At 35.4% G+C, this 19,570-nt stretch overlaps 1 protein-coding gene across 1 annotated transcript; it reads left to right on the top strand.

Annotated features, from left to right (window-relative positions):
- Positions 1-1,544: 1,544 nt before the first annotated feature.
- On the top strand, positions 1,545-19,332 carry mapkapk5 (MAPK activated protein kinase 5). Its single transcript, NM_001002336.1, is given in 14 exon segments — positions 1,545-1,737; positions 5,563-5,636; positions 7,033-7,108; positions 7,421-7,518; positions 8,308-8,416; positions 10,600-10,689; positions 11,153-11,248; positions 11,397-11,477; positions 12,891-13,078; positions 13,401-13,521; positions 15,445-15,575; positions 15,655-15,770; positions 17,140-17,244; positions 19,033-19,332. Coding segments are annotated over 14 exon segments (1,416 nt in total). The 5' UTR covers positions 1,545-1,701; the 3' UTR covers positions 19,128-19,332.
- The last annotated feature ends 238 nt before the right edge of the window (positions 19,333-19,570 follow it).

Genomic DNA, 19,570 nt, shown 5'->3' with positions numbered 1-19,570 from the left:
TGAATGAAGGAACGACCAAATGAAGAAAGGGCAGAACAAAGGACCTAATGAAGAAAGGAACAAAAATATAAACAAACAAACAATCGAACGAAGGAACGAAGAAAGGATTGAAGGAAGAACTGAACAAACTAAGGAAGGAAGGAACGAATGATCAAAGGAACTTATGAAGCAAGGAACAAAAATATGAATGAGCGAACGAATTAAAGTAAGAACAAAGGAAGGACCAAGTAAATGAAGAAAGGAATGATTGAAGGATGGACAGAACAAACAAACAATGGAAGAAAGGTTGAAAGAAACAAATATAGGAAGATCACTAAATGCACTACAGAATGTTACAATTACACATCCCTGCACAAACTGCATGCATCAGCTCGCATCAGCTTTTCACAGTTTAATACTCACTACTCACGAGTACTTTTTTACTCATACTTTGAGTAATGTTGACCTCAGATACTTTTACCCTACTTGCACTACATTTTGGGGCAGGTAATGCTACTTTTACTTGAGTATGATTTTTCAGTACTCTTTCCAACACTGCAAGTGTTTATAGTTCATACTATTTTTGTGTGTATCTATGTGTTGTGACATGTATTTTTTAATATTCATAACTCTGTTCTGCTCCCTGTAAGAGAAATTATATCTCATGGGACATTCCTGGTTAAATAAATTAAATAAAAAAATTGACTTACTCCTTAATAATATAACTTTAGAACAGTATTCTTTGCAAATTTTGAATAGAGAAATCATATAAGCAGCCAATAACTATCAAAGCACATCATGTTTATAGTCAAGTTAATAGTGCTTCAACACTAACACGTTGTTTTGAAGTCATACTTGCATGTTATTTTAGACCGAATATTAAAAGTTGACTGATAAACAATATAGGGGCCGTGTCACAAGTTGACAATGTTCAAAAATGAACTAATGTCTGAATATAAAACCAACTTTACCTCAATGTAATTAGCGTGTTGTAGTGGACTGAGCTCCTCTGCATTAGGTGGCGGACTGCGCCCGGGTCGTCTATTGCAGAATGTGGCGTGTTTTAGAGAAGAACAATCCTCCTCAGCTTTGGATCAAAGGTAGCACTAGCACCTTAGCAAATAAACCTACTTTTACAGTTCGCTCTTTATGGTGCTTTAACGCAAAACCTAAGCGCTGAAGTCTGGGCAGACCAGCAACAAAATCACACAATCACAGCCATCGTGCGCGCGCTTAACGTTAATACAATGAGCGCAAGAATTAGCATCGAGCTTCAAAGCTAGCAGCTCCTCACAGAGACACCCGACGAGGAGAGGAGAAATCATCACTTTTTTTGTTTTTCTTAATCTTTTTACCTACTCATATTTTATTAACAATATACAGCAGATGCTATTAGGGAGGTTAGTAACCTCCACTGTGGCTAATCTGTGCGTTTTGACTGTGAAACGCATGTTAGCCGAGCTCGTGTAGGCTCAGAAACGTCTTAATTTTTTCTTTCCTACTGTCTTGTGGAGTTTGACAGTAGTGTTATTGCATTTAATGCCAGCTACGCGTCGGACAAAGAACAGCGCTGGTGTTCAAAGTTCATCGGACAGCATGGAAAATAAACACGAAACGACATCTTAGCGCTTAAACTCAGTTGAACTGCAAGATTTTGGGTACGATTTGCACCTGTAACGTTACTGAAGCCGAGAAGTGGAGAGTAACGTTACTGTAAACATCATGACTGAAGACAGCACCGTGGACAGGTTCATAAAGGTAAATAATCTGTTATAAAGTGTTCATACTACTAAGCAGTGTTTTCATTAAATGACTGACAGTACTCCAAACATGTTTTGCGAATAAATGATTACTTTCTGTGTAGTTAAGGATATCGTTACATTATCTCTCAAGTCTTATGATAGTTAATCAAAAGAGGAATAAACATTTAAAAATCACTTCATTCTTTATTTTTTAATATATTTCTATTTAATGACTGAGTGCTTGCCCAAATGTTTTGAGTATGTAACGTTATTACGCTCTGTAACGTACGTTACATTATCCTCGAAGTCTCACGCGACTGCTAATTGAAAAGATAAACAAAACAGCATTTACAAATACTCTTATGATGAATTATGAAGTATTTTTTGTTACTGTTTTTAACAGTGTTAACTTTTAATGACTGTCACTGCCCCCAAAAATGTTTTCCAAAAACTATGTAATGTTTGCCGTAACGTTCGTTACATTATCATAAAGTATCATGACTGCTAATCGAAAAGACAAACATAACATTTACAAGTTTATGCCATGTAAACTAAATTGTGCAGTATTTTTGTTACTTCTTTTATCGGTGTTTACGTTTAATGACTGACAGTAAGTTAGTCAAAAAATATTTTGTGGTAACGTTATTATTTTCTGTAAAGTTACATCAAATCTCACAGCTGCTAATCAAAAAGATGAACATATCATTTATACTTCATTTTATTCTTTACTTTTATTACTACTTTTAAAAGTGTTTCCATTATGATTGTATAAAAAATTGTTTTGCGGATAAATATTTAACGTTATTATTTTCAGTACTTTACATTACATTATCCCTGAAGTCTCATGACTGCTAATCAAAAAGACAAACATACAATTTACAAATAATCTTTATGCTCTGTAAACTAAATTGTGCAGTATTTTTTTTATCAGCGTTTACATTTAATGACTGACAGTCAGTAAGTTAGTCAAAAAATGTTTTGTGGTAACGTTATTTTCTGTAAAGTTACACCATCACTCAAATCGCACGACAGCTAATCAAAAAGATGAACACAACATGTATAAATAATTTTATTCTTTAATTTTATTACTACTTTTAAAAGTTTCCATTATGACTGTATGAAAATTGTTTTGCGAATAAATATTAAACCTTATTATTTTCAATACTGTACATTACATTATCACCGAAGTCCCATGACTGCTAATCAAAAAGACAAAGATAACACTTACAAATAATCTTTATGCTATGACTGCTAATCAAAAAGATGAACATAACATTTATAAAAAAAATATTTATATTTTTATTTATAATTTTATTTATTTATTTATTTATTTATATATAAATTATTTATTTTTGTTACTACTTAACATTTACTGTCACTAGCCAAAAATGTTTTGCAGATGAATATGTAACATACATATTTTCTGTAACGTGTGTTATGTTATCACCAAAGTCTAACGACTGATAATCAAAAAGATAAATATAACAAGTATTTCTGTTATTTTTTAACAGTGTTTAAGTTTAATGACCGACTTTCGCTAGCCAAAAAATATTTAGTGGACATTATTAATATCTGTATAGTTACATTATAACTCAAATGTCACTATTGCTAATCAAAAAGATTAACTTGAAATTTGCTAGTAATCTTCATTTTATGTAGTAAGCGATCTTAAAGTTCTCACTAAGAAATAACATTAATTTAAATTTAAAAGCAGTAAAATTAAGTGATAAGGTGACTGGTGTATTAGAGTATGACATGATATGACCATATATGTGAGACTGAAGTCATCTGAGGTCACGCTAACTGATGCCTGACTGAGCCGCATAGTGGCGCTGTTTGCACCGGGGTGAATGAAGTCTGAAGTGTAATGGAGATTCATGAACGGCCTACAAAGCACATGATGTTCTAATACACATATTTGAGTATTTGTAATGTAATAAGTACATGGAATTAAACGAGCTTACAGACAAACAAATGCTGTTATTATTTTAATGTTTTTTAAGTGTAGTTATTCAGTATTAATTAACACCATACATTAGTGTTGCTTGCTAATACACATACACAGTTTATTGTCATTACTATAGTAAATGCAGGTAAAAAGATAACGACATAAGTTTAAAATAAGATTTTAATAATGAAAAAATAAAAATAGTTCCTCTATTTAGAACGAACAGTTCCCATAACCTTTTTTGTAACTTTTGTTACAAACATTTGTTTATGGTGTTTTTTGTTTTTCGTTTTCATTTTAGTTTTCTGTTTTAGTAATTTTTTTTTTGTATTATTATTATTATCAGGCATGCTCCAATCAGGATTTTTGCAGCCAATACCGAATAACGATTTCTTGTGATGGTGGTCGGCTGATACCAAGCTTTATAATGCATAAAGCACAAGTATGATACTCAAGTGGAGATCTTGCCTTACCTAATAGAATAAATGAAAGATGTTGCATATAGTTTCTTAAACATGTCTCTTATAACCAATAAGTGTGGAAATGTAATCATCAAAAGCAGATAAAACGGATAAAAAAATGGCAAGAAAAATCACTACATAAACTACTTTTATTTAAACGTTTATTGCAAAAAGTGTATTACGATAAGTTATATTATTAAATATTCAAGTTAAAAATAATTTTATTTTATTTTTTTAATTCCCCTAATATTTCCAACCAGGTTTTAAGGAGCTTGCAATATTGTTGAAAACAAAGAACTTTTTAGTTCTTATAAGTAAAAAGATTTCAGTTCTTATATAAACCATTTTAATATGGTGATGTTATTGGACCATTAACATTTCCTGTTTGTTGTCAAAGTATTTCATACTGTAACAAGAGGCAATTCAATCATAACTTGTTAATGTTAAAACAGCTGCCATAACATTATTTATCAACGTGACTTTTTTTGGATTCTCGGAAGCTGTAGAAATTAAAAATGTAAAACAGGAAATGTGTTGGGACCAATGTTTTTGTTTACATCCCTCAAAATTGTCTATATCCTCTGCTTGTAAACACGTAAACAAACACTTGTGATCGGTTCAAGAAATCCGCCAGATTATTGAGAAACGATCAAGTCATGAAATGTGGATACTAGTCTCTAGCCGATCAATCGGAGCATCCCTGATTATTATGTCTGTTCATTTTAGTTTATTTCATCCTAATTTTAAATTAAACTAAATAAACATGTGAAATACTTTCTCGGTAACTATCTGAAATACAGATTTAATTATTTATTTATTTTACATTTAAAGTCTGTGTCATTGGACTTTGAGTAAAGCTGGGTTCAAAATACTACATTTATTCTGTTTAATGTTAGAGATAAAGGTGATCTACATCTATGTTCATCACTCCCACATAAATCAGAAAATATTAAAAACATAGAAGGGAGATTTTTATTGTATTAACTTTATATAAAGACTTGATAAAGCAGCTAAATTTAACCAGTGAATGATAAAACTGTAATTTTGTGTGCAGTAGCCTAGTATTTGATCTATTTTGTAGGAGTTTTAGACTTAACTGTGGAATTGCCTTGCTCAGAATATCCGTCTTTTCAATTTAATAAAATGTTCATTAATTATTTAAATAACTCATGCTTTTAAAATATTAATGTTTTTAAAAATGCTGTATTTGTATTCAAAAAGCCGCAGAATGCATTGAATGCAATGACATTAGATCTGCATGAACTTTCACTACATTATTGCAAGTTATCAGCTCTGTTTCTTTTAAATTGAGTAAATTTTCCTTCATTGGCCCAGCATCACTGATTAGTTCCATCATGCCTATTTGAAGACAACTTTTCATGAAGCATGACTGTAGCCTTTAGATATTATTCTAAAGATGTTTATTCTACAGGAGACGTCTATCCTGGAAGAGTATAACATCAACTGGACGCAGAAGCTAGGAGCTGGAATCAGTGGTCCCGTCAGGTAAGCGATGTCGTGTCCTGTTCTTAAATAGCTTAAAAAAATATGTTCTTGCATCAAAAGAATTTTCAGTTTAGAAATATCATGTCTTAATCAGACACTGTGCAGTTTATGGCATTTCTTTCACATCTTATTTCTTTTTTAGTTTTGAACTTTTGAAATTAATTAAATATGAAATAGAGGGAGCAGGAGAACATAATCATAGTTAGGACAATACAATATGCATAAGATATCTATCTATCTATCTATCTATCTATCTATCTATCTATCTATCTATCTATCTATCTATCTATCTATCTATCTATCTATCTATCTATCTATCTATCTCTCTCTCTCTTTCTCTCTCTCTCTCTCTCTCTGTCTATCTGTCTGTCTGTCTGTCTGTTTATTTATTTAAAAAAAATACTGGCTGTATCTAATTAATATAAAATTGTTGAAATCTATGGGTTTAAAATCAAAATGTTTAGAAAATCAGCTATGTATATTACTAATAAAACATTTATAAAGCTTTGATAGACGCTCACCGGCCACTTTATTAGGTACACCTTACTAGTGTTGTGTTGGACCCCATTTGGCCTTCAGAACTGCCTTAATCCACCGTGGCAGAGATTCAACAAGGTGCTGGAAATATTCTTTATAGATTTTGCTCCATATTTACATGATAGCATCACACAGTTGCTGCAGATTTGTTGGCTGCACATCCATGATGTGAATCTCACGTTCCACCACATTCCAAAGGAGCTCTATTGGATCGAGATCTTGTGACAGTGGAGACCATTTGAGTACAGTGAACTCATTGTCATGTTCAAGAAACCAGTCTGAGATGATTCAAGCTTTATGACTCGGTGTGTTATCCTGTTGGAAGTAGTCATTAGAAGATGGGTCCCCTGTGGTCATAAAGGGATGGACATGGTCAGCAGCAATACTCAGGTTGGCTGTGGCATCGACACGATATTCAAGTGGTACTAATGGACCCAAAGTGTGCCAAGAAAAAATCTCCCACACCAGCCAGTCTGGCATCAACAACCATACCACTTTCAAAGTCACTTAAATTCACCTTTCTTCCCCATTCTGCTGCTCTGTTTAAACTACAGCAGATTGTCTTGACCATGTCTACATGCCTGAATGCATTGAGTTTCTGCCATGTGATTGGCTGATTAGAAATTTGCGTTAACAAGCAGTAGGACAGGTGTACCTAATAAAGTGGCCGGTGAGTGTATGTATAGTAAGAAAGTGACATGGATCATGACATTTATTTAATTTCTGGCATGAAATGAAAAATCTAACCTTATTAATAAGTAAAGTTTTTGTTAACGTAATAATTGAACACAAACATTAAAAAAACTAAATTTCATACGCCATGCTTCACAGAGACTTTATAAAGTTTCATTTTCTTTAGGGTTTGTGTGAAGAAATCGACACAAGAACGATTTGCCCTAAAAATCTTGATTGACCGACCCAAAGCTCGTAATGAGGTACGGTAGTGCATATATAATAACATATCACATCTATATCATTTTATATATATATATATATATATATATATATATATATATATATATATATATATATATATATATATATATATACATATATATATATATATATATATATATATATATATATATATATATATATATATATATATATATATATTTTTTTTTTTTTTTTTTTTTTTTTTTTTTTTTTTTTGAGGTAGATGATCAGATGATCAGATCCTTTTCAGTCATCATATAGCAGATGCCTTGATTTAATAATCTCAGACTTCTTTATTATGTTGTTTGCAGGTTCGGCTTCATATGATGTGTGCCTCTCACCCTAACATAGTTAAAATAATGGAGGTGTACGCCAACAGTGTACAGTTTCCTCATGAATCCAGTCCAAGGTAGTCCAACAGCATCTATTGTCGTTTCCATACAGTTAAAGACAAAATGATCAGCCCTCCTGTGAAATTAATAATTTTTTTGTTATTATTTCTGCTGTTTAGCAGAAACAGTTGTGCGGTGTATTCATTTATTTCCCATTATATTTATCTTATTGATATATTATTTATTTTATTTTGGCTGGAATACAAAAAAAAAAAAAAGTAAAACTGCTACGGTTATTATAATAATTAGGTTAATGTTATTATTAATATTAGTTTCAGATTGTCACAGAACTTGCCTAATTAACTTAGTTAAGCCTTTAAATATAATTTAAGCTGAATACTAGTATCTTGTAAAATGTCGTGTACTGTCATCATGACAAAGACAAAAGAAATTAGTGATTAGGAATGAGTGATTAAAACTATTATGCTTAGAAATGTGTTGGGAAAAATCTTTTCTCAGTTAAACCACACTTCCAGCTGCAACCCAGTACTGGGAAACACCCATACATACTCATTTACACGCATACACTACGGCCAATTTAGCTTATTCAATTCACCTACTGTATAGCGCATGTGTTTGGACTGCAGGGGACACCGGAGCACCTGGAGGAAGCCCACAGCAACATGTGGAGAACATGCAAACTCCACACAGAAATGCCAACTGGCCCAGCCGGGACTCGAACCAGCGACCTTCTTGCTGCGAGGCGACAGTGCTAACCACTGAGCCACCGTGTCGCCAGTTGTTTTCACACATGAACTATATTTGCTTTATGTTGTATATACACTTGTTCTACTTCTCTCTGATAGGGCAAGGTTATTGATTGTGATGGAGATGATGGAAGGCGGAGAGTTGTTCCACAGAATCAGCCAGCACAAGCACTTTACAGAGAAGATGGCCAGTCAGGTCACTAAACAGGTAAAAAGTTTATACATGCATATTCATTTATTCATATTCTTGTCGGCTTAGTCCCTTTATTAATCCGGGGTCACCACAGCGGAATGAACCGGCAACTTATCCAGCAAGTTTTTACGCAGCGGATGCCTTTACAGCAGCAACCCATCTCATATACATGTATATAAATATTTATATTTTATATATATTACAGCACTGTTTATTTAGACCTCAGATTTGATTTACATGTTCACTTGTTCACAGTAATATGCATAATTAAATTTTAATCAAGGACACAATATGATATACATTTCAAGTCAACATTATTAGCGCTTCTGTGACTTTAGTCTTTTTCAAATAACAATAACAATCCTTGAAGTGTTTGTGATTTGACCAATCAGATTTAGATCTAGCACAAGCAGGTGAAAGGGTCCTGCTACTTCTGAAAGCGACTGCGTTTAAAGAGCCCCTATTTTGCATTAAAAAAGGTTATATTTTGGTTTTAGGGGTTTCCAATAACAGGCTGATATGCGTGCAAGGTCAAAACACACTTTCATTGTCTTGTAATATGCATTTGTTTTACCTAATTATCCCAGCGACTCCCATTTGAATCGTTCAGCGATTCATTTGTTGCCAAATCCCTCCTTAGTGCGATGCTAATCTGCACTGATTGGTCCGGTGACGTAGTCTGTTTGTAACAACGGGGAGTGACACAAACAACTGAGTTGTGGATCCACGTGCAGGTTTAATCAGTGGTCAGGCAAGCAATGGTCAATACAGTTGCAAACAGGTATATGGAGATTTCACTTTCAGTTTGAGGGCGACATGATCATCTTTTACCTAGAGCACCAGTTCGGTTTGCTCCGGCCCTGCCCGCAGCCGAATCTCCATCTGTCAGTGATCGTCATCTTCGCGTCATGATCAGTCCCGTGATTCCCCGCGCCACCGCAAGTATGTGGAGGGAAAGCGAATGCACATTTTAACAGAACTGTTAGTACATATTTGGAGATGTACCATATTGACGTAGATGCGATCCAACAAAAGATCCGAACCCAACTCGATTGGTTGATTCCACTCTGAGTAAAATATTTTGCTGAATAATCAATAGTTTTAAACATGCTGCACTTTAGGATTTAAACCTCATCTGGATGTTTTCATCACCTTAGAGCTGTGTTACACACTGCATGGAAGCTTATTTTCAAAAACCCATAATAGGGGCTCTTTAAATGACCTTTCATCTTGTTTTTACGCGTTTGAACAGCAAAATTTATTTTCATAAAGCTCATTTATTTCCATTTATGAATGAGGTCTGAAAAGGATCCCGGTAGGCAGTATGTCGTAATTTTTTTTTTCCTCGTTGCACTTACAGTTGAAGTCAGAATTATTAGACCCTCTTTGATTTTTTTCTTTCTTTCTATTTTAAATATTTCTCAAGTGATGTTTAACAGGGCAAGGAAATTTTCACAGTATGTCTAATAATATTTTTTCTTCTAGAGAAAGTCTTATTTGTTTTATTTCGCCTAGAATAAAAGCAGTTTTTAATTTTTTATGAACCATTTTAAGTTCAATATTATTAGCCCCTTTAAGCTCATTTTTATCGATAGTCTACAGAACAAACCATCTTTATAAAATAACTTGCTTAATTCCCCAAACCAGCCTAGTTACCCTAATTAACCTAGTTAAGCCTTTAAATGTCACTTTAAGCTGTGTAGAAGTGTCTTCAAAAATATCTAGTCAAATTCTATTTAGTGTCATCATGGCAAAGATAAAATAAATTAGTTATTAGAGATGAGTTATTAAAACTATTATGTTTAGAAATGTGTTGAAAAAAAATCTTCTCTCCATTAAACAGACATTGGGGGAAAAAAATAAACTAATAATTCTGACTTCAACTGTACATGCGCCATATCCAAAATGTGCCACATGAGGGAAAAAAGCATGCCGTGGAAATGCAGACCAAGTTGTTGCCTTGTGAATGGATGATTTGTGCTTGCATTAATTAGCAGTTGAACAAGTGCACCTAAAAAAGTACACAGCGAACATATAATCTATTAACTGTGTGTATGAATGTGTGTGTGTGTGCATCAGTACTAAAATTGCATTGTCACACTCGATCAGCCGCACACATACTGTTGTTCGCATGGCTACAAAAAGTGGCACACAGTAAAAATGGCCCATATTTAGAACAAAACTTGTCATTTTTACAGATAAGCCTTGCATTGCAACACTGTCATTCGTTAAATATTGCACATCGAGACCTGAAACCAGAGAATCTGCTCTTCAAGGATAATTCACTGGTAAGATCTAAAACCTTACTAATTGTTTGTGTTCTGAGATAGATAGATCTATTTTAACTAATTAAAGAGCAAATGAAGTGTTGCATCAGGGACGGTCTTGGCCAGTTGTGGACCTGATCCTCATGCACAGGTCAAAAGTGGCATTTAAAATAGAAATATTATTATTCTGGTTAGCCATTAACACATGTTTAATTACTAATGTTTTTTTATTAACCCTTTATAGGGCACTCATTAGACAAAAACTCTTATTGGATGTTATTACAAGATTTGATGTCATTTATCGATTTAAATAAAGTTACCATAGTTGTTTTTTGCCCAATAAATGGTTATTAAAAAAATTAAAAAGGATAAAAATTAATGTTTTTTTTTTTACTAATCATTATAGTTGTGTATGTTTTTAAATAATCTGTAGTCATTATTATATTTTGAGTCCTGTTTCTTGTGTGTCTGACTGCTCCATCAGGATGCCCCTGTAAAACTGTGTGATTTCGGTTTTGCCAAAATCGATCAGGGTGATTTGATGACCCCGCAGTTCACGCCGTACTATGTAGCACCCCAGGTAAGATCTCACTGATGAATTTTAAATGTAAACGTGACCTGTTGGGTTGTGATGGACTGCAAATGAAATCTCTCACCTCGAAGTGATATCTCTGATCACTGCAAAATGTTTATTTACATGACAAATGTGAAGTGGTCCTGTGTTTCAGGTGCTGGAGGCACAAAGGCGCCACCAGAAAGAGAAGTCTGGAATTATACCTACCTCACCAACCCCTTACACATACAACAAGGTGCACTTTTATTGTCAGACTGTGTCATTGTTCAAGTTCATTTATTTATAAAGCACATTTAAAAGCAGTCACAAGACTGACCAAAGTGCTGTACATAAGACAAGGGAAAAAATAAAATAAAAAAGACATATAAAAGCATAGAAATAAGGCAAGAGAAACGTCTGTAAAAATAAAAAAAATTTGCGGTAGAACGAACTATCAAGACAATCTTAAAAAGCCAAGCTAAAAAGGTAGGTTTTAAGAAGTGATTTAAAAATGGATAATGATGGAGCCATTCTAATCTCGGGGGCTAGGTGTCTCACCAAGGCTTTACATTAAGACCCGCCAAATGCGGGTAGATTTCAGCGGTGGCAGGTCAGGACGCAGGACGTCTTTATTCTGATTGCTTGCCGCCGAACCGCGTCATAGCTCATTACCATAAAGTTGACTTCATTTCAACTCTCCTCGACGCTCACGCCGGCAAAGACGCGCCGCGCTGCTCCTTGCCACTTATCGCCGCCTATCGCCGCCGGCTCTCATTGAAAATGAATGACTTCCGGCTACTTTGACGCTCTCGCCGCTTTCGGTGTGAACGTACGGTAACGCGGTTCGGCGGCAAGCAATCAGAATAAAGACGTCCATCGCTTGATAGCAGTTCAGAGAACACAGACCTGTGAACTTTGGTTCTGACCACAGTTGTTCCCAAGGGTTTGATGATTGCGGTCGCCGGATTTCCAATTATTTACAATGTTTTCTTACAGGAACATACAATAAATAAGTTACTGGCGAGTTACTGATGTGCATTAATGTTCTATATTTATCTTAAAAAAGCGAGAAACTCACGCAACATGACAGTACAAAACCGTGTAGCTGCTTTAGGATATTTCAGACATATGGACACATATTGGATAAGTAGAGCAAAGCCACACCACACGCAACTTGATCTTCCATTGTTAACTGAATTTGATAAGAAGTGCGCAACATTTTCACGCTAGAAACATGTCTTATGCAGGAATGTAACTGATATGCTGCAATGGCTCCTTTAAATACGAGATCAATGTAGCGAGTTTTGACGCTCTTGCCGCCGGAGCCGAAGGCAGACAGCGTTGTCGCCAAGGCGGCCAGAGCGACCTTGGACGCTCTCGCCTCTTTCTGTGTAAACGTACGGTTATTCAAAAATGACAATCTAGCAATGAAATATGAGGTTTTATGAGTGAATAACTGAATCATTTATTGAAAATGAGACTAAAAATAAATATGGGTTGTACAAATGATGATGTTAGATTTATACTTTAAGCGTTATCAGCAACAGTAGTAGTAACAGTGAAATTAGACTTAGTCCCAGTGAAACTGCTATCCACGTTTCACATGTTTCATTTTACGAAACCAGGCCTATGCATTCCTTCTTACTTTCCCCTCCTTCTCACTCTTTAGAGCTGTGACCTGTGGTCTTTGGGGGTGATCGTCTACGTAATGCTCTGTGGATATCCTCCGTTTTACTCCAAACACCACAGCCGCACCATCCCGAAAGACATGCGCAAAAAAATCATGACGGGCAGCTTTGACTTTCCTGAGGAGGAGTGGAGCCAGATATCAGAGATGGCCAAAGACATCGTCCGCAAGTGAGTGTTTGTACTTACCTTGCTTTTTATTTTACTTTTCTGAGTCTTTTACTCTTCTCGCAGTCCATCGCAGCCCCTAAAACTGCATGGTAAAATGTTCTAACAATTTTATTTCCCCCTTACAGTTCAATGTCACACTAAGTTCAATGATTACATTGATCTCTTTGTAATACTTTATCTAAGCTAGTGCTGTCAAATGCCTAATAACATCTAGAATATGTATATTACAGTTTGAATCAATTTCCTATTAGTGTAAACCATTACTCTGTTGCTCATGTTTCAGAACATAGAAGCGCTAATAAACATATTTTCATGCATTAAGGCTTCTTAAAGTAAAGCCGGAGGAGAGACTGACCATAGAGGGTGTTTTAGCTCATCCCTGGCTCAATTGCACCGAGGCTCTGGACAATGTGCTTCCCTCCGCTCAGATGATGATGGACAAGGTAAACACAGTGTAAACATAACAGTTTACAAGCAAGAAGTTTGGCTGAGTGGTATCTGCCACTGTTTAAATGGCTCCATGATTGCACAATTATTAAATCCTACCTACCTGGAACTGTGTATCACAAGATCATTTACGCACTAGTAAATAGCTGTGGCATGCTCAAATTTGGCCCATAAGGGCCACTTTCCTGCAGAGTTTATTAAATCACATTAGAGACAATGACAACAGACTATTACATTGGATTACAATGTAAACGTCAGCTTTTGACAGCTAGTCAAAGATAAACAGTTTGTATGCTGATTCGAACTTTCTCTCATTTTAATGCTGCTTTTCTGATGCAATTGAATGCAAAGTGCAACAACTTTTGACAAATCCCAAGAAGTGCAAACTGGTTCAGAATGTTTCATAAAATAATAAACACAATCAAGCTTTCAAAATTTCAACTTTAACCTCTCAAACTCTGCGGACCCGGTCCTTGACGTCATCGACTTTCGCTTTAAGATGTAAAGGGCTAGCATTGCACCAGACTCCCTTAAGTGGTTTCGCTTGAAAGTGTAGAATCTATATTTTATGCACATATGCATCACTTTGGTTTTTATTCTACTGTGCAAAAGTTATTTACACTTAAATACACAGTATTTTGGATACCCGAGCTGGGTATTTTACATTGGTTCATTTTCATATTTTTCATATGACACTTGTACAAGTTATAGCTCAAATGAAAGCTCTTGCCGGTGCTCATACGGTTCTTGCATTCCTTTTACTGAATTATATTCACAAATCAAACAGTTGTTGAATGAGCCGCGGTGTTTCCATAGCGTAGAAGTGAAAACAATACATTTATGATCAATAAGCAGCCCCAGATAGCACAGACAGCTGTCATCTCTTACCTTATGCTGTGCACTTCGAGTTTCGGTACCCATCCCTACCGATATGTATATATTTATTTATTGCTGGGCAAAAATTATTCACAATTGCTTGCATCCAAAATAAGATTTTGATTTGCCTAAATATATATATATGTGTGTGTATTATATGTACTTATTATGTAATAGACACACATGCATAAAAACTAAACTATACAAAATAATTTTGTTATTTTGATATTTAAATTGATATGCAATTTTTATCATATATATTATATCTAAATATAAAAAAAATCGTATGCATGGGTGTACTTATATATACAGTTGAAGTCAGAATTAATAGCCCCCTTTTGATTTTTTTATTTTTTATTTTATTTTATTTTTTTAAATATTTCCCAAATAATGTTTAATAAAGCAAGGACATTTTCACAGTACGTCTGATAATATTTTTTCTTCTGGAGAAAGTCTTATTTGTTTTATTTTGGCTAGAATAAAAGCAGTTATTAATTTTTTAACACTATTTTGAGGACATTATTTGCCCCTTTTAAGCTATATTTTTCTCGATAGTCTACAGAACAAACCATCATTATACAAAACATTTCCTAATTACCCTAACCTGCCTAGTTAACCTAATTAACCTAGTTGAGCCTTTAAATGTCACTTTAAGCTGTTTAGAAGTGTCTTGAAAAATATCTAGTCTAATATTATTTAATGTCATCATGACAGATAAAATAAATCAGTTATTAGAAATGAGTTATTAAAACTATAATGATTATATTAGAAATGTGTTGAAAAAATCTGCTCTCCGTTAAACAGAAATTGGGGGAAGAAACCGGGGGGCTAATAATTCTGACTTCATTTGCATATAATAAATATACACACATATATAATGTCAAAACAAGCTTTTATTTTGGATGTGGTTAATCGCAATCATTCTTGTACAGCACTAAACCATATATGGATATTGGCAATTCTAGAATTGAGGATAGGTTTGTGCATATCCAAAATAAACCTACTTCTAAAACACTACTTGTATGTGTATTTCCTTCATTCAGGCAGTTGTAGCAGGAATTCAACAGGCTCATGCAGAGCAGCTGGCCAACATGAGGATACAAGACCTCAATCTGAGTCTGAAACCCCTCAACTCCGTCAACAACCCCATTCTGAGAAAGAGAAAGCTGCTGGGGTAAACGTTCAGTTCATTCACATTATCTCCTGCCTTACTAACAGTGCTGTTTTTAACAGACTGTGCTTAAACCCTGCAGCACCAAACCCAATGACGAGCTGTTCATCAATGATCCAGAGAATGAGGTGGAGGACACCAATGTGGCTCTGGAAAAACTAAGGGATGTGATCGCACAGTGCATATTACCACAGGCTGGTATGTATAAACCCACTCATTGTGTAAACCAGGGGTGCCCAAACTTTTCCGTATGAAGGCCTAAATCCAAATATCATTGAGAGCTGTGGGCTGAAGGTGAATATATTAAACTACATTACACTAAAGTTGCCATGGGTAATTTCCTAATTTATTTCATAATATTTCAATATAAATGTAAAACATCACTTTAAATCATGTTAACTTATGCAGTATAACATTTAAAATGATAACTTATTGCAATAAGAAAAACTGCAACAGTTATAACACAGTGCAGTCCAACACTGAATACACTGGTCAAGCAGAATCTGCCTTTGACTTAATTTGCTGACTAAAGATAATCTGATTGATTTACACCATATAATCAAAGAAAACAAACAAACAAAGGCTACATTAGATTTGAATTGACAGTCTCGAAACCATCCCCATCATCTCTGTTTCTTCTCAGATGGGATGGTGGGCTAAATCAAAGGTTACCGTGGGCCAACTTTGGCCCGCAGGTCTTAGTTTGGGCATTACTGGTGTAAAAACACTCTTTTAGTGTTAATTTTGTTGTATATAGGCTAGTTTTTAACAGCAGATGGTGCTCTAGGCTAGTGTTTAACAGCAGATGGTGCTCTAGGCTAGTTTTTACCAGCAGATGGTGCTCTAGGCTAGTTTTTACCAGCAGATGGCGCTCTAGGATAGTTTTTAACAGCGCATGGCGCTTTAGGCAAGTTTTTAGCAGCAGGCAGCACTCTAGGCTAGTTTTTAACAGCAGATGGCGCTATAGGCTAGTTTTTAACAGCAGATTATGCTCTAGGCTAGTTTCCGACAGCAGACGGCGCTCTAGGCTAGTTTTTAATAGCAAATGGTGCTCCAGGCTAGTTTTTAGCAGCAGATGGCGCTATTGGCTAGTTTTTAGCAGCAGATAACGCTATTGGCTAGTTTTTAGCAGCAGATGGCGCTATTGGCTAGTTTTTACCAGCATATGGCGCTCTAGGCTAGTTTTTAGCAGCAGTTGGCGCTATTGGCTAGTTTGAAGCAGCAGATGGTGCTCTAGGCTAGTTTTTAACAGTAGATGGTGCTCTAGGCCAGTTCTTAACAGCAGACGGCGCTCTAGGCCAGTTCTTAACAGCAGATGTCGCTCTAGGCCAGTTCTTAACAGCAGATGTCGCTCTAGGCCAGTTCTTAACAGCAGATGTCGCTCTAGGCCAGTTCTTAACAGCAGATGGCGCTCCACGCTATTTTTAACTAAACAACAACTCATCCAGAAAAAGTTCTCAGTGTTGATTTGTAGCTTTCATTGAAAATGTCTGCAGGGATAAACTATAATGCTGTCCAAAAACCATGAAGCACATCATAGTTTGTCTCTTTTTTTATATGACCACAGGTGACAGTGATGACGAAAAGCTAAATGAAGTAATGCATGAAGCTTGGCGCTTGAATCGTGATTGCAAACTTCTCAGAGATGGATTGCATGGGTTATGTTGGGATGGTAAGTGTTTTGTGTCTGAGGTTTATTTTCTAGAAGCTATACTGTGCACTAGAATAGCATCCAGTACTTGCAAATTCATCTGTGTGACTGAACTGATTATTAAAATTTGGCAGTTTTAAACGAACACTCAATTGTTTTTGGAAGTAGGCTCAATTTACAGCTCTCCTATAGTTAAAAAAAAATTTTTTTTACCATTTTTTGAACCCACTAAGCCAATCTCCATGTCAGGTGGGAGCCCTTTTAGCTTAGCTTAGCATAGATTATTGAATCAGATTAGACCATTAGCTATGTGTTTATTTACAGCAAACAGAACTCTAGGCTAGGTTTTTACAGCAGGTGGTGCTCTAGGCTAGTTTTTAACAGCAGATGATGCTTTAGGCTACTTTAGGCTATTTTTTTTGGCAGGTGGAACTCTAAGCTAGTTTTGGTTGGTGTTTTACAGCAAATGGCATACTAGGCTAGTTTTTTATTACAGCAGATGGTACTCTAAGTTAGTTTAGGCTAGTTTTTTTACAGCAGACAGCACTACAGTCAAGTTTTTAACAGCTGATGGCACAATAGGTTAGTTTAGGCTAGTTTTTTAAAAGCAGACGAAGCTCTGGGCTAGTTTGGGCTAGCTTTTTGGCAGATCGAGTTCTAGGCTAGTTTAGGCTAGTATTTTACAGCAAATGGCACTCTAGGCTAGTTTTTTTTACAGCAGATGGCGCTCTAGGCTAGTTTTTAACTGCAGACGAAGCTCTAGGCTAGTTTTGGCTAGTTTTTTTTGGCAGATGGAGCCCTAGGCTAGTTTAGGCTAGTATTTTACAGCAAATGGCACTCAAGGCTAGTTTTTTAACAGCAGATGGTGCTCTAGGCTAGTTTAGGCTAGTGTTTTTACAGCAAACAGTGTTATAGGCTAGTTTTTATCAGCAGATATTGCTGTAGGCTAGTTTTTAACTGCAGACAAAGCTTTGGGCTAGTTTTGGCTAGTTTGTTTCGGCAGATGGAGCGCTAAGCTAGTTTAGGCTAGTTTTTTTTTACAGCAGACGGCACTACAGGCTAGTTTTTTAACAGCAGATGGCAGTCTAGACTAGTTTTTAACTGCAGACAAAGCTTTAGGCTAGTTTTGGTTAGTTTGTTTCGGCAGATGGAGCGCTAAGCTAGTTTAGGCTAGTTTTTTTTACAGCAGACGGCACTACAGGCTAGTTTTTTAACAGCAGATGGCAGTCTAGACTAGTTTTTAACTGCAGACAAAGCTTTAGGCTAGTTTTGGTTAGTTTGTTTCGGCAGATGGAGCGCTAAGCTAGTTTAGGCTAGTTTTTTACACAGCAGACGGCACTACAGGCTAGTTTTTTACAGCAGATGGTGCTCTAGGCTAGTTTAGGCTAGTTTTTTTTTTACAGCAGACGGCACTACAGGCTAGTTTTTTACAGCAGATGGTGCTCTAGGCTAGTTTAGGCTAGTGTTTTTACAGCAAACAGTGTTATAGGCTAGTTTTTATCAGCAGACGTTGCTTTAGGCTAGTTTAGTTAAATTGTTTTTGTAGAAATCATTGAATCTGATTCCTTCATTAGCACCTCGCTTTAAATCTATTTTACTAGTACTACACTACTGAATACTACATATCTGATGTATTCTAATATGAAGGGTGTATCGTATATATATAAAAAGATTGCAGTTTTAAAAAAAAAAGATTTGTAAAAATAATGTTGACACTGATAAGAGACTTGTAAATTAGTATAACAAATTCACAAATTAATTGCGTAATTCCAGTTGAGCACAGTTTCCATGTTCTTCGTTTCTTCACAGGTAGATCTTTTTCCGACAGAGTGGACCGCTTAAAGCTGGCTGAAATCGTCAAACAGGCCATTGAAGAAAAGACAAATTTACAAGACTCCCCATAGCAAGTGCTGAATTTGTCTCCCTTTTATACTGCTCATTATAATTGTCATTAGGCAAATGATTGCTAACATCTTTTTTGTATGAAATCGCAGACCTTTTTTCCATGGTCATGCTGTAGTCTGTTGTATATCTCTAGCTGAAACCAAGTTGTTGTTGGTATGATTTGTTTTCACTACAGACTGCAGTAAAGAAATGTGTTTTAATAAAGTGCAGCGTTTTTATTCCTGAGAGTGAGAAACACTGCTCGTGCATAATAATCGCAGATTTTTAGTTTGCTTTAAGTGCTCAAAATTGAATATATTATGGAAATCTTATAAAGCCTCTAGAGTTAAAAGGTGCACTTCATGTACACTTTTAGTGCACTTCTATAAAGTGCTATTTAATAATAGTATATTGATATTAGAGATGCGCGGATGGGCTATTATTTCATCCGCAACCGCATCAC

This window comes from Danio rerio, chromosome 5, assembly GCF_049306965.1.
Source record: "Danio rerio strain Tuebingen ecotype United States chromosome 5, GRCz12tu, whole genome shotgun sequence".
In the NCBI taxonomy this organism is placed as follows: domain Eukaryota; kingdom Metazoa; phylum Chordata; class Actinopteri; order Cypriniformes; family Danionidae; genus Danio; species Danio rerio.
The sequence above is the reverse complement of the archived record's forward strand: the minus strand, read 5'-3'. Positions and strand labels throughout refer to the sequence as shown.